This window comes from Lepisosteus platostomus, chromosome 26 (genome assembly GCF_059453375.1).
Source record: "Lepisosteus platostomus isolate fLepPlt1 chromosome 26, fLepPlt1.hap1, whole genome shotgun sequence".
Taxonomy (NCBI): domain Eukaryota; kingdom Metazoa; phylum Chordata; class Actinopteri; order Semionotiformes; family Lepisosteidae; genus Lepisosteus; species Lepisosteus platostomus.
Genome location: NC_142636.1, coordinates 10,572,185 through 10,594,110, shown reverse-complemented (window position 1 = coordinate 10,594,110; position 21,926 = coordinate 10,572,185). Strand labels below are relative to the sequence as shown.

Sequence of the window (21,926 nt, the reverse complement as noted above, 5' to 3'; positions counted from 1 at the left end):
GAGTCAGTAAAGCACGGTACAGTACAGTGCAGTTTGAGTCAGTACAGCACAGTACAGTATAGTACAGTGCAGTATCTCTCGGCATGGCACAGCACTGCACAGACACCGCGTGGCACAGTGAATGAGTGCCCTTTAGGAGGTCAGCCTAAGCTCACGAGCTAAATCTGACATTTTTAATTGCTCTGTTCTGTCAAGACTGATTACCTCTGGCTCTCTCCGAGCGAGCAGATGCCCGTCCCAGCCCCTGAGTGACAGCTGTTGCTGCCCGTCTGGGCGCGCTCAGCGCGGTGTGCCACGTTGGCACAGCAACGGGGCGCGCAGGGAGAGGAGGCCAGAGACTGGGGGAGAGAGATAAGGAGGGAGGGAAGGAAGGAGAGACAGAAAGAGAAACGGGGAGCGAAAGAGAGAGGCACAGAGGGACACGGAGATAAGGGGAGATCTTAAGGCGCAGGAGGAGCGAGGGGGGACTGCGGGAGACAGGGAGTGAGCAAGAAGGTGATGGAAGGAATGGGAAGAGGAAGAGATCCGAAGGGCTGGTGAAAAAGTGTCACCCAGCCCAGTGCCCTGTACTCTCAGACCAGGATTAACTGACGTGCAGAGACAAACTCCTAACACTGTGCAGGGCTGAATGAGGCCAATACCCATTACTAATCAATATACAGCAGAGAGCAATGAAGTACTGGGCACTCCTGAGAAACACTGACCAGAGCTCCTTCCAGCACAAGGCCCTGCTGAGCCCAGAGAAGAGCCCCTCAGCCAGCTGGTCCTGAAGCTCACTGACACCAGCCAGCCTCAGCAACACCAGTCACAGTCAAGCAATCACAGCACAAGCCTGGGACACACACACACACACACACCACAAACTGGAATGCTACAGGAACCTACACAGACAACACACACAGCTGAATACAGTATCTGACCATAGGATAGAGGATATAATCACCGACCACAGGCTGTCCACAGACACTGAACATAGACAGACCTGGCTCTCCAGAGAGGACAACCTGTGCTCCCACTGCCAGCAGGGAGAAACACAGACAGAGATTTCTGCTGCACTGGGAGAAATACAAATCTTCTTCCCTAAAATAACAAACCTAACACCGGAATTCCCACACCTGCTAGAATCGGAACAGCTTCCAATCCTGCTGAGAGAGGAAATTCATGAGCTGCAGCCCAGTGTGTGATCTCCTGTCCCAGCCTGAGGAACAGACAGTGAGCCTGTCTCTCAACAATAATAATACAGTGTGTGATCTCCTGTCCCAGCCTGAGGAACAGACAGTGAGCCTGTCTCTCAATAATAATAATACAGTGTGTGATCTCCTGTCCCAGCCTGAGGAACAGACAGTGAGCCTGCCTCTCAATAATAATAATACAGGGTGTGATCTCCTGTCCCAGCCTGAGGAACAGACAGTGAGCCTGTCTCTCAATAATAATAATACAGTGTGTGATCTCCTGTCCCAGCCTGAGGAACAGACAGTGAGCCTGTCTCTCAATAATAATAATACAGTGTGTGATCTCCTGTCCCAGCCTGAGGAACAGACAGTGAGCCTGTCTCTCAATAATAATAATACAGTGTGTGATCTCCTGTCCCAGCCTCAGGAACAGATTATTTGAGCCTCTCAAATAATAATGTTTGGACTGTAAATGTTGTGTTAATTGTATCTGCTTTGGCAACTCTGCAGTTCATTGGTCATGCCAATAAAGCTCTTTGAATCTGAATCTGAGAGAGTGGTGAAAAGAGAGAGGTACCGAGAGGTACAAAGCTTTTTATATTGAAGTGTCTGTACTAACAAAGCCAGATGATGTTTGTTGTCTGAAAACTCAACCGCAAAATAAAATATTAACAACTTCCTCCTCTCTCTCGGTGTGTGGTGCAGAAACGTGATACATGCCAAGAGCACACAGGACACAGATTACTGCGAGACAGCAACACGCCAACACACACGCATCACACTTACAGTGTGTTACTGTTACAGTTCATTCCGGTCTGTCAGAATCCAGTCCAGTCCAACCTGATGTAATCCATTCTGCTGTCAGAGTCCAGTCCAGTCTGCTGTAGACCAGGCCACACTGTCAGAATCTGATTAAATCCGTTCCGCTGTCAGAATTCCATGACAGAATCCAGTCCAGTCTGCTGTCGGAGTCCAGTCCAGTCTGTCACAGTCCAGTTGATTAATGTCTCCAGTGCAGTTGATTACAGTCCAGTCTATTAAAGTTCAGTCCAGACATTTATACTCCAGTCTGTTCCTGTCCAGTTTGTTATAATCCAATCTGTAATGAACAGCACAAAGGCAGAACTCCAGAGTCCTCTGTACTCCTACTGAAACTCAGTTCATCTTTGGCAAGTGACCAGAAGACTCCCGTCTGTCACTGTGGTACAGCACCAGGGGGCATCTCCTTATGTCTTGTGTGTAGAAGGAATGGCAGAGTGTCTGTGAAGTGAAACTCGACAGCAGTGGTCTGTCTTTGGGTGGCTGAGCATTGTCCAATGCTTTCTGTATTGTTGTTGTTTTTGCTCAGGCAGTGAAACGGCCCCCTGTCTTGTAGCTTGCTGCCTGCCTGGACCCGGGGTCCTTGCAGTTTGGCAGAGGCTACTCTCTTTCTCTAATACAGTCCAGTCTGCAGTAGTCCAGTTTAATACAGTCCAGTCTAGTCCAATACAATCCGCAGTAGTCCAGTCCAATACAGTCCAGTCTGCAGTAGTCCAGTTTAATACAGTCCAGTCTAATCCAATACAGTCCGCAGTAGTCCAGTCCAATACAGTCCAGTCTAATCCAATACAGTCCGCAGTAGTCCAGTCCAATACAGTCCAGTCTGCAGTAGTCCAGTCTGCAGTAGTCCAGTCTAATGCCCTCCCTCCCTCCCACACACACGGTCTCTCCCCGTTCCCCCCTCTCCTCTCCTCTCCTCTCTCCCTGCACCCCATTCTAACTCCTGCTCTCCTCTCTCATTCCTAGGGTATTGCTGGGGTAACCAGGCGCCGACCCTGAATGTTAATGACACCCTGCGCCTGGATCTCTCTGCTTTTCCACCTTGTAGCGCTCTGTCATCCCATCCCTCTCTCCCACTTCACACTAGGCACTATATAACTGCTAGGAAGTAATCAATTGTGGAGATCAAAGAGCATTGCTCCACAGCGCTCAGTTTTCACCACACAGCTGTCTGAATACCCCAGGCAGCTATAATCGGTGCCCTGTATGAACTCCCTCGTTCTTTCTACTACAAACACAAACAGTGGATCAATAGTGAAACACGAACCAGAAGACACAGGTGGAAGTGCATTAAAGATCTCAAACAGGAAGTGCTTCTGTACGCTAAGGGTTGCAGGAGCCTAGAACAAGCTGCACATCCTCGTTATTGACATCCTGACTTTTTATCCAGAGAAACATCTGGATGAGCTCGGCCGTTCATTTCTCAACTGGCAACCAAACAGATTGAATGTCCCCATCTAATTTTGAACCTCTCATATACTCTTTTCCCCATTTCCTGGCCCAAACTCCCCAGCACTTGCACACTGAGACGCAGGCAGGCGGGCTGCACTGCGGTGTTGGTGCCTGCTCCGCGTTGTGCCTGGCATTGTGTCGCCGGAGCCCTCCGAGGGAGTGACTGAACCCTGCGTTGAAGGCATGCGCCTGTCAGTAAATGCTCTCACAGGACGAGGGAGAAAGAAGCAGCCAGTGAGAAAAATGCATTAACCCCCCCCCTCTAGTGTACACACGTACCCCCCTCGGCAGACACACACACGAGCGCCCTGCCCGCTGTCTCCAGGGAGCAGCGCGTAAACGAGTAAGGAGAAGCGGGGCTGACGGAGAGATAAACCCATCAGGCTGTCTCAGGGGAGGGCAGGTGCAGTCACTCGTACTGATCCTTAAAAAAACAACAGCATCCACCCCCCCCAGCTCTCCTGTCCCTCACTCCCTCTCTCCTCTCCCTGCCCTGCTCCTCTCACGCTCCGTCTATCCCGTCTGCTCAGACCCCCCCAGGTCGAGACACATTAACCCCCCCTTTCCAGCACAGCAGGAGGCCCTGTACTCAGACATCACTACATTCATTCCACTTCATCACACACACAAACACACACACACATACAGAGAGAGAGACAGGCAGGGAGAGGGAGAGAGAGACACAGACAGACAGGGAGAGAGAAAGAGAGAGACTGAGAGAGAGGGGTGGACAGAGAAATGAAGAGAGAGAGGGGGCAGGGATAGAGAGAATGAGAGAGAGGAAGAGAGGGACAGGGGCAGAGGCAGACAGGCTGACACCACAACACACTCTAGATCCCTCTTCCTTTATCACCTCACACCTGGCCCAGGCACTGGGCAACACCAAATTCTACTTGTGCTGCAGAACACATAGCTACAGACTCACACTAACATTGTGACGGAGGGAGAGAGAGAGAGATCTGAGCAGAGGAGACAGGCTCAGTGTGTGTAGACCGCTGTTCCCCTGGACAGACCTGTCTTTCCAAATCACTGACTCTGCACCGTATGTCAGAGAGAGAGAGAGAGTGACAGACACCCCAGGAAAGAGACGGAGGAAGAGAGAGCAGAGAGCAAAATAATTACGCTTCCAGTAAAGTCAGTCCAGTCCAGCCTGGAGAGCCTCAGACTGCTCTGTCAGTGGGAGTCTGATTATAATCCCAGTTCATAACTAATCCAGCTCACAGTCCAGTCAGTCCAGTCCAGCCTGGAGAGTCTCAGACTGCTCTGTCAGTGGGAGTCTGATTATAATCCCAGTTCATAACTAATCCAGCTCACAGTCCAGTCAGTCCAGTCCAGCCTGGAGAGTCTCAGACTGCTCTGTCAGTGGGAGTCTGATTATAATTTCAATTAATAACTAATCCAGCTCACAGTCCAGTCAGTCCAGTCCACTAAAGTCTAGAGTGGCTCAGACTGCTCTGTAAGTGTGAAAACAAATGGTAATCTATATTTATAAAACACAATAGCTTATTAATATAAATAATGACAACAATATGAATGCACTTAACTACATCACCAGAAGTCAATATGACATAATTGTCACCCTCATCATCATTGTAAGCTTCCAGTTGTTCATAAAACAGAAGCATGCAGCTTAGTAGATTAGTATTCAGACAGTGATCCCCATGTAGCAAACTACCAGCACTCCCACTGCCAGACACAGAGCGATGCCCCACTGGAACACTGGAACACACACACGTACTATAAAACTGTAACATATTTCTACTATAACACAAACGTAGTATAGAAACGTACTATAACAATGTAACACACAAGTCGTAAACCACACAGATAACATATTTAACATACTGGAATTGATACTGTAACATGTAACAATGTCACAGACATACTGTAAGACTAATACACATAACAGATACTGTAACACTGTTAACTCACTTGCACTGAAATGCTACAACAAACAAAGTATGTGTCTGTGACATTGTTACAGTAACACCTACTGTAACAGATACATGCACTATAATACTGCAACAAACACTGTAACACATACTGTAACACACCTACTGTAACAGATACTGTAACACACACTGTAATACTGCAACATACTGTAACAATGTCACAGATATACTGCAACATACTGTAACACTGCAACATACTGTAACAATGTCACAGACATACTGTAACACCTACTGTAACACCTACTGTAATACTGCAACATACTGTAACAACGTCACAGATATACTGTAACACCTACTGTAATACTGCAACATACTGTAACAATGTCACAGACATACTGTAACACACGCACTGTAATACTGCAACATACTGTAACAATGTCAGACATACTGTGACACCTACTATAACAGATACTGTAACTAACATGCACTGTAATACTGGAACATACTGTAACAATGTCAGACATACTGTGACACCTACTATAACAGATACTGTAACTAACATGCACTGTAATACTGCAACATACTGTAACAATGTCAGACATACTGTAACACCTACTATAACAGATACTGTAACTAACATGCACTGTAATACTGCAACAATGTCAGACATACTGTGACACCTACTATAACAGATACTGTAACTAACATGCACTGTAATACTGCAACAATGTCACAGACATACTGTAACACTCCTACTGTAAGTCACATGCACCATAACAATGTCAATGTCATAGACGCATACTGTAAGACTAATACATACATAACAGATACTGTAACAGACCTACTGTATGAGTTATACACACACATACTGGAACATGAACACACCAGCACTGTAAACATGTAACATACTGTCACACTCATACACAGGGCTACTCCACACGAACACACTCAGAACCCGAGTCGAGAGTGGATCATCAGGAGGCGCGAGAGACGCAGGAGAGGAGAGGGGGGCTGTGATGTTTGTGAAAGAGGTTTCTCAGATCCTGCTCTTATCTGTGCAGAGACGTGACAGGGAACTGACAGTCTCACTCCACCTGTTGGAGCACAGGCAGCACAGGCCACTGTCAGCGGAGTCAGAACCAGAGCAGCAGGCCCGGACTGAGACTAGTGTCCAGTGTCAGCAGAACCAGAACCACACCACAGAGCCGCAAGCCCAGCCAGACACCAGAACCACAGCACAGAACAGATGGCCCAGACTAAGGCCAGTGTCAGGTGAACCGGAACAACAGGCCCAGGCTGAGAGCGGGGTCAGCAGAACCAGAACCAGTGTACAGAACAACAGGCCCGGACTGAGACCGGTGTCCACAGGGCAGAGTGCTCTCCACTGCTGAGGAGGGTACAGACCTTTAAGTATTTTAATACTTCATGCAGACATTCATGTCAATATTTAATTTCTCGTGTGAGTTTCAGTGCACCACTGCTCAGGAGCCGGTGGCTGTGTGCCATTAGCATCAGGTTAGAGGGCAACACGCCCAGGGAGGGCGATCTATTACTCCGAGATCAAGACCAGCGTCGACTTCAGATCTCAGCACCCCCCACCCCCCCTCTGGTCTTTATCTTCCTCTCCCTCCTCTCTCTGTCTGGAACACAAAGACAGAGGGATAGGGGGCCTCTCAGACAATAGGCTGGAACGCAGAATGAGACTGAGAAGGAGAAAGGACACTGGAAGGCTCCTCTGTATCTTCACATGAACACTCCTTCATCATCATCAGAGCTGGAGAGTCACTGTACAGACACTCAGTCCAGCTCCTCTGTCTCTTCACATGAACACTCCTTCATCATCATCAGAGCTGGAGAGTCACTGTACAGACACTCAGTCCAGCTCCTCTCTATCTTCACATGAACACTCCTTTATCATCATCAGAGCTGTAGAGTCACTGTACAGACACTCAGTCCAGCTCCTCTGTATCTTCACATTCACACTCCTTCATCATCATCAGAGCTGGAGAGTCACTGTAAAGACACTCAGTCCAGCTCCTCTGTATCTACACATTCACACTCCTTCATCATCATCAGAGCTGGAGAGTCATTTTACAGACACTTGATCCAGCTCTTCTGTATCTTCACATGAACACTCCTTCATCATCATCAGAGAGTGGCAGGGAGATTAATAGATTAATATAGAGAATTAACCGAGAAGAGCCTGGAGTTGCAAAGCTGGTAAAATATCACAAAAAAATCTTGTAGTTTTATTAGTCCAGACACGTGTGGTATTTGAAAATGAATATGAGTCATTTGCAGGTTTTAAGGTCGGGCTGAGATAATGCATCAACTCCCACACCCTCACAAAATTACCTTGCATTAAACAAATGTAATAAGATAAACAGAAAATGCCATTTCCAGAGAGTCAACAAACTAGAGTTACACTTCCTGCTGCATCAACACCTAAAGCCAGCAAGAAAGAGAGACAGTGTCTCCAGACAGTGACCCCAGAGAGAGAGAGGGAGAGACAGTGACCCCAGAGAGACTGAGGAAGGGAGACAGTGTCTCCAGACAGTGACCACAGGGGAGAGAGGGAGAGACAGTGACCCCAGAGAGAATGAGGAAGGAAGACAGTGTCTCCAGACAGTGACCCCAGAGAGAGGGAGAAACAGTGACCCCAGAGGGACAGTGTCTCCAGACAGTGACCCCAGAGAGAGAGAGGGAGAGACAGTGATCCCAGAGAGACAGGGTCTCCAGACAGTGACCCCAGAGAGAGAGAGGGAGAGACAGTGACCCCAGAGAGACTGAGGAAGGGAGACAGTGTCTCCATACACAAACCCCAGAGAGACTGAGGAAGGGAGACAGTGTCTCCATACACAAACCCCAGAGAGACTGAGGAAGGTAGACAGTGTCTCCAGACAGTGACCCCAGAGAGAGAGAGGGAGAGACAGTGATCCCAGAGAGACAGGGTCTCCAGACAGTGACCCCAGAGAGAGAGAGGGAGAGACAGTGACCCCAGAGAGACTGAGGAAGGGAGACAGTGTCTCCATACACAAACCCCAGAGAGACTGAGGAAGGGAGACAGTGTCTCCATACACAAACCCCAGAGAGACTGAGGAAGGTAGACAGTGTCTCCAGACAGTGACCACAGAGAGAGAGAGAGGGGGAGAGACTGACCCCAGAGAGACCGTCTCCAGACAGTGACCACAGAAAGAGAGAGAGAGAGAGGGAGAGAGGATGAGAAAGTGAGATGGTGACCCCAGAGGGAGAGAGATGGTATCCCCAGTGAGCCCAACAAGACAGTAACCCCAGAGAATAGGAAAGGGACAGTGTCCCCAGTGAGAGAGAGAGGGTGTCCCCAGTTAGACAAACAGTGACCCAGCGAGAAAGACTGAGATCTCTCAAAGAGACAATAAAGCTCTCTGAATCAGAATGTAAGAGAGGGAGTCCAATCCAGTGCAGGTCTGACAGTGTTCTCAGTCCGACTCCCAGTGCACAGCAGTCTGATCCACTCCAGGTTTTACCACTAGTGCTGTAATAGCAGTGCTGGGGCAACATCATAGGCTGGAGACTTCAAGTGAACTCTCCGTTTTAAGTTTTCATTTGCTCACACAGACTTGATGAGACAGCTAAATGAATCCACTTCTAGGCGTCGCGGGTACCTTTGGCAGCCACCAGGGGGTGCTGTTGCTGCAGCAAGCCCCACATGGTTTGTTGCAATCCCATGCACTCCATTGTCCCTTGGGAGAATCCCATTCCCAGCGATCACAGCAAACTCAATGACACAGTCCACAGCAGACGCCGTCACGCGCACATTTCCTGCTGAATGCCAGGGAAGTTGGGAAACCACAGTGCTCGTGGCCGATGCAGTCCCTACACAGCAGCTCTGGGCCTGCGCTGAGAAAAAGGGTGTTTCAGCAGTACAGACTGCCCCCCCTCGGGGCAGGCAGCCAGCACGGCACGAGCTGGGAACAACAACAGCCACACTCCGGGGAGCACATCCACCAGCCCCTTGAGCGCCTACGTCAGGCCCTTCCTAGCGAAGGTAAGGCAAGGACTTACCAGACTGCTGCTCTCCTGCTCTCCATCACCTGTGTCCTTCGCTCCTTCTGTCCTCCCCCATCGCTCTCGGGGGGGGGGGGGGCAGACTGCCTGTCCTGCTGTTTCCGAGCAGAGTCAGTTTCTCACACTGACCCCAATCTGTTCCTCCTGCAGCGACAGCACTGAGTCCTTAACGCACCACCAGCACTGAGATTGAGACTGCTTAATTACAGCAATACTCACACACACACACACAACACAGCTCCAGCACTGAGATTGAGACTGCTTAATTACAGCAATACTCACACACACACACACACACACACAGCACCAGCACTGAGATTGAGACTGCTTAATTACAGCAATACTCACACATACACACACAACACAGCTCCAGCACTGAGATTGAGACTGCTTAATTACAGCAATACTCACACACACACACAACACAGCTCCAGCACTGAGATTGAGACTGCTTAATTACAGCAATACTCACACACACACACACAACACCAGCACTGAGACTGAGACTGCTTAATTACAGCAATACTCACACACACAGACACACAACACAGCTCCAGCACTGAGATTGAGACTGCTTAATTACAGCAATACTCACACACACAACACAGCTCCAGCACTGAGATTGAGACTGCTTAATTACAGCAATACTCTCACACACACACAGCACCAGCACTGAGATTGAGACTGCTTAATTACAGCAATACTCACACACACACAACACAGCTCCAGCACTGAGATTGAGACTGCTTAATTACAGCAATACTCACACACACACACACACACACACAACACAGCACCAGCACTGAGATTGAGACTGCTTAATTACAGCAATACTCACACACACACACACACAACACAGCACCAGCACTGAGATTGAGACTGCTTAATTACAGCAATACTCACACACACACACAGCACCAGCACTGAGATTGAGACTGCTTAATTACAGCAATACTTACACACACACAACACAGCTCCAGCACTGAGATTGAGACTGCTTAATTACAGCAATACTCACACACACACAACACAGCACCAGCACTGAGATTGAGACTGCTTAATTACAGCAATACTCACACACACACACACACACAACACAGCACCAGCACTGAGATTGAGACTGCTTAATTACAGCAATACTCTCACACACACTGATCCACACAACACAGCTCCAGCACTGAGATTGAGACTGCTTAATTACAGCAATACTCTCACACACACACAACACCAGCACTGAGATTGAGACTGTTTAATTACAGCAATACTCACACACACACACAACACAGCACCAGCACTGAGATTGAGACTGCTTAATTACAGCAATACTCTCACACACACTGATCCACACAACACAGCTCCAGCACTGAGATTGAGACTGCTTATTTACAGCAATACTCACACACACACAGCACCAGCACTGAGATTGAGACTGCTTAATTACAGCAATACTCACACACACAACACAGCACCAGCACTGAGATTGAGACTGCTTAATTACGGCAATACTCACACACACACACAGCACCAGCACTGAGATTGAGACTGCTTAATTACAGCAATACTCACACACACACACACACACACAACACAGCTCCAGCACTGAGATTGAGACTGCTTAATTACAGCAATACTCACACACACACACACACAACACCAGCACTGAGATTGAGACTGCTTAATTACAGCAATACTCACACACACACACACACAACACAGCTCCAGCACTGAGATTGAGACTGCTTAATTACAGCAATACTCACACACACACACAGCTCCAGCACTGAGATTGAGACTGCTTAATTACAGCAATACTCACACACACACACAACACAGCTCCAGCACTGAGATTGAGACTGCTTAATTACAGCAATACTCACACACACACACACACAACACAGCTCCAGCACTGAGATTGAGACTGCTTAATTACAGCAATACTCACACACACACACAGCTCCAGCACTGAGATTGAGACTGCTTAATTACAGCAATACTCACACACACACACACACAACACAGCTCCAGCACTGAGATTGAGACTGCTTAATTACAGCAATACTCACACACACACACAACACCAGCACTGAGATTGAGACTGCTTAATTACAGCAATACTCACACACACACACACAACACAGCTCCAGCACTGAGATTGAGACTGCTTAATTACAGCAATACTCACACACACACACAGCTCCAGCACTGAGATTGAGACTGCTTAATTACAGCAATACTCACACACACACAACACAGCACCAGCACTGAGATTGAGACTGCTTAATTACAGCAATACTCACACACACACACACAACACAGCTCCAGCACTGAGATTGAGACTGCTTAATTACAGCAATACTCACACACACACAGCACCAGCACTGAGATTGAGACTGCTTAATTACAGCAATACTCACACACACACACACACACAACACCAGCACTGAGATTGAGACTGCTTAATTACAGCAATACTCACACACACACACACAACACAGCTCCAGCACTGAGATTGAGACTGCTTAATTACAGCAATACTCACACACACACAGCACCAGCACTGAGATTGAGACTGCTTAATTACAGCAATACTCACACACACACACAACACAGCACCAGCACTGAGGCTGAGACTGCTTAATTACAGCAATACTCACACACACACTGATCCACACAACACAGCTCCAGCACTGAGATTGAGAATGCTTAATTATAGCAATACTCACACACACACACAACAACACAGCTCCAGCACTGAGATTGAGACTGCTTAATTACAGCAATACTCACAAACACACACACAACACCAGCACTGAGATTGAGACTGCTTAATTATAGCAATACTCACACACACACACAACAACACAGCTCCAGCACTGAGATTGAGACTGCTTAATTACAGCAATACTCACACACACACTGATCCACACAACACAGCTCCAGCACTGAGATTGAGAATGCTTAATTATAGCAATACTCACACACACACACACAACACCAGCACTGAGATTGAGACTGCTTAATTACAGCAATACTCACACACACACTGATCCACACAACACAGCTCCAGCACTGATATTGAGACTGCTAAATTACAGCAATACTCACACACAACACCAGCACTGATATTGAGACTGCTTAATTACAGCAATACTCACACACACACACACACAACACAGCACCAGCACTGAGATTGAGACTGCTTAATTATAGCAATACTCACACACACACACACAGCACCAGCACTGAGATTGAGACTGCTTAATTACAGCAATACTCACACACACACACACACACAACACAGCACCAGCACTGAGATTGAAACTGCTTAATTACAGTAATACTCACACACACACACAGCACCAGCACTGAGATTGAGACTGCTTAATTACAGCAATACTCACACACACACACAGCACCAGCACTGAGATTGAAACTGCTTAATTACAGCAATACTCACACACACACACAACACCAGCACCAAGATTGAGACTGCTTAATTATAGCAATACTCTCACACACACACAGCACCAGCACTGAGATTGAGACTGCTTAATTACAGCAATACTCTCACACACACACAACACAGCACCAGCACTGAGATTGAGACTGCTTAATTACAGCAATACTCACACACACACACAACACAGCACCAAGATTGAGACTGCTTAATTACAGCAATACTCACACACACACAACACAGCACCAAGATTGAGACTGCTTAATTATAGCAATACTCACACACACACACAGCACCAGCACTGAGATTGAGACTGCTTAATTACAGCAATACTCACTCACACACACACACACACACACACACACACAGCACCAGCACTGAGATTGAGACTGCTTAATTACAGCAATACTCACACACACAACACAGCACCAGCACTGAGATTGAGACTGCTTAATTACAGCAATACTCACACACACACTGATCCACACAACACAGCTCCAGCACTGAGACTGAGACTGCTTAATTACAGCAATACTCACACAACACAGCTCCAGCACTGAGACTGAGACTGCTTAATTATAGCAATACTCACACACACACACAACACAGCTCCAGCACTGAGATTGAGACTGCTTAGTTACAGCAATACTCACACACACACACACAGCTCCAGCACTGAGACTGAGACTGCTGAATTACAGCAATACTCACACACACACAACACAGCACCAGCACTGATATTGAGACTGCGTAATTACAGCAATACTCACACACACACACGACACAGCTCCAGCACTGAGATTGAGACTGCTTAATTAGAGTAATACTTACAGTACACACACTGATCCACACAACACAGCACCAGCACTGAGATTGAGACTGCTTAGAGTAATACTCACACACACTGATCCACACAACACAGCACCAGCACTGAGATTGAGACTGCTTAGAGTAATACTCACACACACTGATCCACACAACACAGCACCAGCACTGAGATTGAGACTGCTTAGAGTAATACTCACACACACTGATCCACACAACACAGCACCAGCACTGAGATTGAGACTGCTTAGAGTAATACTCACACACACTGATCCACACAACACAGCACCAGCACTGAGATTGAGACTGCTTAGAATAATACTCACACACACTGATCCACACAACACAGCACCAGCACTGAGATTGAGACTGCTTAGAGTAATACTCACACACACTGATCCACACAACACAGCACCAGCACTGAGTTTGAGACTACAGTACTTAATTAGAGTAATGCTGACACACACAACACAGCTCCACAAATGAGCTTTAGAATGCTTAGAGTAATACACACAAACACACGAGCTCCAGCATGGAGACTGGGATTGCTTAATTAGAGTAATACTGACACACACAACACAGCTCCAGCACTGTGATTGAAACTGCTTAATTAGAGGAATACTCTCTCTCTCACACACACACACACAACACAAGCACTGAGATTGAGACTTCTTGATTAGAGTAATACTCACACTCACCCAGAGATCACAGGAACAGTGTTACTACAGTTAACTGGCTCAGCACCCAGAGATCACAGGAACAGTGTTACTACGGTAAACTGGCTCAGCACCCAGAGATCACAGGAACAGTGTTACTCCAGTAAACTGGCCGAGCACCCAGAGATCACAGGAACAGTGTTACTACAGTTAACTGGCTCAGCACCCAGAGATCACAGGAACAGTGTTACTACGGTAAACTGGCTCAGCACCCAGAGATCACAGGAACAGTGTTACTCCGGTAAACTGGCTGAGCTCAGCACCCAGAGATCACAGGAACAGTGTTACTCCGGTAAACTGGCTGAGCTCAGCACCCAGAGATCACAGGAACAGTGTTACTACAGTAAACTGGCCGAGCACCCAGAGATCACAGGAACAGTGTTACTCCGGTAAACTGGCTGAGCTCAGCACCCAGAGATCACAGGAACAGTGTTACTCCAGTAAACTGGCCGAGCACCCAGAGATCACAGGAACAGTGTTACTACAGCAAACTGGCTCAGCACCCAGAGATCACAGGAACAGTGTTACTAGAGTACACTGGCTCAGCACCCAGAGATCACAGGAACAGTGTTACTCCAGTAAACTGGCTGAGCTCAGCACCCAGAGATCACAGGAACAGTGTTACTACAGTAAACTGGCCGAGCACCCAGAGATCACAGGAACAGTGTTACTCCAGTAAACTGGCTGAGCACCCAGAGATCACAGGAACAGTGTTACTCCAGTAAACTGGCTGAGCACCCAGAGATCACAGGAACAGTGTTACTCCAGTAAACTGGCCGAGCACCCAGAGATCACAGGAACAGTGTTACTACAGTAAACTGGCTCAGCACCCAGAGATCACAGGAACAGTGTTACTCCAGTAAACTGGCCGAGCACCCAGAGATCACAGGAACAGTGTTACTCCAGTAAACTGGCTGAGCACCCAGAGATCACAGGAACAGTGTTACTCCAGTAAACTGGCTGAGCACCCAGAGATCACAGGAACAGTGTTACTACAGCAAACTGGCTCAGCACCCAGAGATCACAGGGACAGTGTTACTATGAGAATATAAGATATACTGCAGAAACAATCACCACTACCCAGTTTCCATAGTCTGGTATGCGGTGTTTCAGTGAGAGCGCCCTGCTCGTGTCCTGTCTGCAGGTTTCAGAACAGCAGTCTGGGAGAAAGTTTTCTCCGCAGGCAGGAAGGACCGGCGGGTCGCTTCTCCTTTCACCGGGGCACCGCCGACTCCGGGGTCGTGGCGTCGCTGGGCCGAGAGGACAGCCGGATTCACTCGCCGGCGGTCCCGCAGGTGCACAGAGCCCGGCTTTCAGGTGAGCCGGACCGGCTCGGTCCCCGATAGTGGCCAAACGGCGCTCTAGACGCCGAGCGGGAGCTGCAGACTCGGAGACCGCTAGGAGCGCAGATCCGCGCGGCGATAGCGAGAGATGCAGACAGATAGCGAGCGCAGGAGATGCGCGCACACACAGATCGGCCGAGATACAGGCGGCGAGAGATGCGGACGGGAGATGACACACAGGGGCACACGGACACACGGGCAGCTCCCTGCCCATCCCGGCCGGACAGCCTGCGCGCACACACAGATCGGCCGAGATGCGGACGGGAGATGGCACACAGGGGCACACAGACACACGGGCAGCTCCCTGCCCGCCTGCCCGGCCCGGCCGGACAGCCTGCGCGCATAGACCCCCTCCGCGGACCGCAGACAGGTGGCACACGCCGCGCTAAGAGGAGAAACGTCCACATCACCTGCCGGGAAAGGAGCAGGGGGGGGGGGGGGAGAGGGGCTGGGAGTTGGGGATTGGGGGGTACATTCGGTATTCGGTAGAGGAGGGGGGACAGAAGAAGGTGGCAGGGAAGCGGGTACGACCCGCCCCCCTCCCCGGTACTTACTGCGCGTTGGAGCTGTTCCAGTGCACGGCGTGCCTGTTCGCGAGCGCCAGGTGGGATTCCGCCCAGGTGAGCACGAGGAAGCACACCGCCGCCGCACAGCGAGCCATCGCTCGCGCCCTCCGCCGGGTCTCGCTCTCCCACACACGGGCGCGTGCCGGCGGGACGGGCGCACGAGACGGAGAGGTCCCTCCGGGGACTCCGGTTCTGCCGCTAATGCACTCCAGCACCCAGGACAGGATCCCCGTCTCCCATTCCCCCCCCACCCCCCCAGAGCACAACTGCGCGCACACACCCCAGAAACCCCCCAGGTACTCCGCCTGTCCTAGTTGTCGCTTTCCAATTTGAGGGGAGGAGGAGGAGGAGGCGGCGAAGTCAAAAAAAATATTCCGCTTTAAGACGGTTTGTTGGCAATATATCCCCAAGCAAGAGCGTAGTTTCTTAAGAAGAGAAGACTGCACGTAATGCAAAAATGTGGAAATCTCTCGGCTGGTCTTTAAATCCACTTTCGGGGCTGCGGCGCGAATTCCTCCGCGCTCGGGTCCGTCTCCCGGGGTCCGTGCGCGCCGCGCGGCGAGAGCGAGTTTTCCCTGCGTTCTCTCTCACGGCTCCGGAGGGCTGCTCCGGCATCCCTCGCATCCTCGCCCGCTCTCTCTCTTTATCGCGCTCTATCTCTCCCTCCCCGCTCCTCTCTCCTCCTCCTTTCCCTCTCTCTCTCCTCGCCGCGCGGCGCCAGGCCCCGCCCCCGGAGCGCGCCGCCGGCCCGCGGCCTCCCGAGCGCGGCGCGCCCCCGGCGCTCTCGGAATCGCGCCCCCCCCCACCCCCCGACCCGCTCCTCCGTTAACCCTTCCCTGGAGCGCACCTGCTACCGAAGCACGACCACCCCGGGGAGCGGCAGCGCTGCTCAGTGCACCGGCAGCTGGACGAGCAGTAGCGGAATGAGTACCAACAGGAGCAGGGGCTGTACACGGAGCTGTAGCTGCAGCAGAATTATAACTAGGATTAGTAACAGTAACAGAAGGAACAGCAGTAGCGGTATTAGTAACACATAAGTAGTATTAGTAACAGTAACAGAAGGAACAGCGGTAGTGTTATTAATAGCAGCTGGAACAGCAGTAATAGTATTTGAAACAGCAGGAGCAGCAGTTAGTATTAGAAACAGTTTTTGTAACTGTAGCAGCAGTAACAGCAGTGTGTATCTGCTGTTGCTGGGTATTGTGTATCTGCAGCTGGGTTTGTGAGGCTGTGTGCGTTGCTGCTGGGTGTTGTGTATCTGCAGCTGGGTTTGTGAGGCTGTGTGCGTTGCTGCTGGGTGTGTGAGGCTGTGTGCTTTGCTGCTGGGTGTTGTGTATCTGCAGCTGGGTTTGTGAGGCTGTGTGCGTTGCTGCTGGGTGTTGTGTATCTGCAGCTGGGTTTGTGAGGCTGTGTGCGTTGCTGCTGGGTGTGTAAGGCTGTGTGCGTTGCTGCTGGGTGTGTGAGGCTGTGTGCTTTGCTGCTGGCTGTCTGAGGCTGTGTGCATTGCTGCTGGGTGTGTGAGGCTGTGTGCGTTGCTGCTGGATGTCTGAGGCTGTGTGCGTTGCTGCTGGGTGTTGTGTATCTGCAGCTGGGTTTGTGAGGCTGTGTGCGTTGCTGCTGAGTTTGTGAGGCTGTGTGCGTTGCTGCTGGGTTTGTGAGGCTGTGTGCATTGCTGCTGGGTTTGTGAGGCTGTGTGCTTTGCTGCTGGGTGTGTGAGGCTGTGTGCATTGCTGCTGGGTGTGTGAGACTGTGTGCATTGCTGCTGGGTTTGTGAGGCTGTGTGCTTTGCTGCTGGGTCTGTGAGGCTGCGTGCGTTGCTGCTGGGTGTTGTGTAGCTGCCCTGTGCGAGCCCGTCTGAGCTGAGCCTGGGTGAGCAGCGTGGCAGCAGTATCTGTAGAGTGCGCTTAGCCAGACAAATCGATTATTTCCATCCCTCTCCACACTCACTCCCAGCCTGCGGGGCTGAACGACCTGCTAATTAATGAGGCTGTGTCTGGGGCCTGGGGCTCAGGGTGGCACAGGGTGCCCAGTGGGTGGGTGTAGACCTGGGTGCACAGCTGTGAACATCTGCACTGGTCCGGTTCTGTCACCCTGGCACCCTGACAGACTGCATGACACCCTCACACCCTGCCTGACACTGACTGACACCCTGACGAACTGACACACGTATGCACTGTCACCCTGACACACTTACTGACACCCTTATATAATAATAATCATAATAATAATAATAATAATAATTAATTGCTTACACTTATATAGCGCTTTTCTGGACACTCCACTCAAAGCGTTTTACAGGTAATGGGGATCCCCTCCACCACCAGTGTGTGGTCCCAGCTGGATGATGCACCAGTACTCTCCCCACACACCAGCTCTCAGTGGGGAGGAGAGCAGAGTGATGGAGCCAGTTCAGAGAGGGGGATTATTGGGAGGCCATGATTGGTAAGGGCCAATGGGTAATTTGGCCAGGACACCAGGGTTACACCCCTACTCTTTTCGAGAAATGCCCTGGGATTTTTAATGACCACAGAGAGTCAGGACCTCGGTTTTACATCTCATCCGAAGGATGGCGCCTGTTTACAGTATAGTGTCCCTGTCACTATACTGGGGCATTAGGACCCACATGGACCGCAGGGTGAGCGCCCCTGCTGGCCCCACTAACACCTCTTCCAACAACAACCTCAGCTTTTCCAGGAGTCTCCACTCCAGGTACTGGCCAGGCTCACACTGCTGGGCTCCAGTGGGCTGCCAGTTGTGAGTTGCAGAGTGATATGGCTGCTGGTTTATGCACTGACACACTGACTCCCTGACTGGCACCATAACACACTGATTGACACACCAGCACACTGACTGACACCCTGACTGGCACCATAACACACTGACTGACACACCAGCACACTGACTGACACCCTGACTGGCACCCTAACACACTGACTGACACCCTCAATCCTGATACAGCGACTGGTAGGAGTGAAAGTGTTAATTATTTGGCCTGGAGGGAAACATAAACAAAACAACAAAAACAGAATTAAACCCCAGACCTTAATTACACTAATTACGAAATGACAATGAGTCACATTCATCAGCTGTGATGGTGTTTGCTGGGTTTTAAATGTGCTGCCAGTATAGGATGAGCCCCTCAACAGTCCTCCATTGCTTCATGATGATGAAGATGATGGTGAGGATGAGGATGGCATTCACAAGAAACAGTGTGAGTGTGACACACTGCCTGATGACGTAATGACTGACAAACTAATTGAATGTCATATTAACACACTGATACACCGACAGACTGTCACATTAACCAACACACTGACTGTGTTAACTAACATGACAGTCGAGTATGGACTGACACGCAGACTGACTGGAGTCACACTGAGTGGAGTATGGACTGACACGCAGACTGACTGGAGTCACACTGAGTGGAGTATGGACTGACACGCAGACTGGAGTCACACTGAGTGGAGTATGGACTGACACACAGACTGACTGGAGTCACACTGAGTGGAGTATGGACTGACACGCAGACTGACTGGAGTCACACTGAGTGGAGTATGGACTGACACGCAGACTGACTGGAGTCAAACTGAGTGGAGTATGGACTGACACGCAGACTGACTGGAGTCACACTGAGTGGAGTATGGACTGACACGCAGACTGACTGGAGTCAAACTGAGTGGAGTATGGACTGACACGCAGACTGACTGGAGTCACACTGAGTGGAGTATGGACTGACACGCAGACAGACTGGAGTCACACTGAGTGGAGTATGGACTGACACGCAGACAGACTGGAGTCACACTGAGTGGAGTATGGACTGACACGCAGACTGACTGGAGTCACACTGAGTGGAGTATGGACTGACACGCAGACAGACTGGAGTCACACTGAGTGGAGTATGGACTGACACGCAGACTGACTGGAGTCAAACTGAGTGGAGTATGGACTGACACGCAGACAGACTGGAGTCACACTGAGTGGAGTATGGACTGACACGCAGACTGACTGGAGTCACACTGAGTCGAGTATGAACTGACACGCAGACTGACTGGAGTAACACTGAGTGGAGTATGGACTGACACGCAGACTGACTGGAGTCACACTGAGTGGAGTTGTTTTATATGTTGAATGTAAATGTACAATAATATGTTTGTACTGAATGTCTGTAGATGTTGTGATAATTGTTACCTCTTTGGCAACACTGCAATTCATCAGTCATGAATAAAGCTGTTTGAATCTGATTTGAATTTGAGGAGAGGGTGGGAGAGATAGGAGAGTTCCCCCTCTCTCCCTCTGTCAAGTTGTCTCTCTCAGTGCTGTTTGAAGACGCACAATTGAAGGTAAACAGTGGGATGGGAAAGTCATGTCCTGTATTGGGGCGAGATGGGGGGGCTGTCACAAGGCCAGATAGACATGGGGGGGGGGGGGGGATTACACACATTACTGCCATAGTACTGAGCACCAGCGAGAGCGTGAGAGAGGCAGGACTCCCAGCTACACAAGTCTTGAATTATGAACTCTGAGCTCCAATGCCAACTGAACTGCAGCTGCAGTGCATTCTGGTATGTTATAAAACTGGAGTGCAGAGTATAGTGCAGTACAATGCAGTTCAGTCTTGGGGAGTACAGTTCATTCTGGTGCACTCCATGACAGTACTGTGCAGATCAGTGGATTTCAGTTCGGTTTAATCCAGTGTAGTACAGTGCAGTACAGTATAGATCAGCCCAGTGTAATACGCCTGATTGCAGTACAGTTCATGCCAATACAGTGTAGTGTACTTAATTTCAGTACAGTTGCACTTACCCGGTGAAGTATAGTGCAGTGCAGCACAGCTCAGTGCAGACAAGTACACATTAGCCCAGTGTACAGTAATACAGTTAATTCCAGTGCAGTGTAATACGGTTCAGTCTGGTACTATGCAATGCCGTGTAGTACAGTACAGGTCATCCCAGTGCAGTACAGTACAGTGTAGTAGTGTAAAGTACAGTACAGTTCATTCCAGTGTAGTACATTGCAGTACAGTGTAATACAGTGTAGAACAGTTCAGTACAGTGCAGTATATTATAGTACTGTAAAGAACAGTTTCAGTCCAGTACAGTGTCGAACAGTCCAGTACAGTGTAATACAGTGTTGAACAGTCCAGTACACTGTAATACAGTGTAGTACAGTCCAGTACAGTGTCAAACATTCCAGTACAGTGTAATACAGTGTTGAACAGCCCAGTACAGTGTAGTACAGTGTAATACAGTGTTGAACAGTCCAGTACAGTGTAATACATTGTAGTACAGTCCAGTACAGTGTTGAACAGTGTAATACAGTGCAGTACAGTGTAGAACAGTCCAGTACAGTGCAGTATAGTGTAGTACAGTACAGTGCAGTGTGTTTCAGTTCAGTAAAGTGCAGTCCAGTACAGTGTAATACAGTGTTGAACAGCCCAGTACAGTGTAATACAGTGTTGAACAGTCCAGTACAGTGCAGTACAGTGTAGAACAGTCCGGTACAGTGCAGTATAGTGTAGTACAGTACAGTGCAGTGTGTTTCAGTTCAGTAAAGTGCAGTCCAGTACAGTGTAATACAGTGTTGAACAGTCCAGTACAGTGCAGTACAGTGTAGAACAGTCCGGTACAGTGCAGTATA

At 49.4% G+C, this 21,926-nt stretch overlaps 1 protein-coding gene across 2 annotated transcripts in view; it reads right to left on the bottom strand.

Annotated features, from left to right (window-relative positions):
• The window catches only part of efna3b (ephrin-A3b), a 36,777-nt gene extending 19,768 nt beyond the window's left edge, over positions 1-17,009 (bottom strand). For both annotated transcript variants that reach the window (XR_015930562.1, XM_088620583.1), the window contains exon 1: positions 16,278-17,009. Coding sequence is in view for 1 of the 2 variants with exons in the window: in XM_088620583.1 (XP_088476709.1) it covers positions 16,278-16,384 (107 nt within the window). In the remaining variant the exon portion in view is untranslated. The remainder of the gene's footprint in view (positions 1-16,277) is intronic.
• Between the last annotated feature and the right edge of the window lie 4,917 nt (positions 17,010-21,926).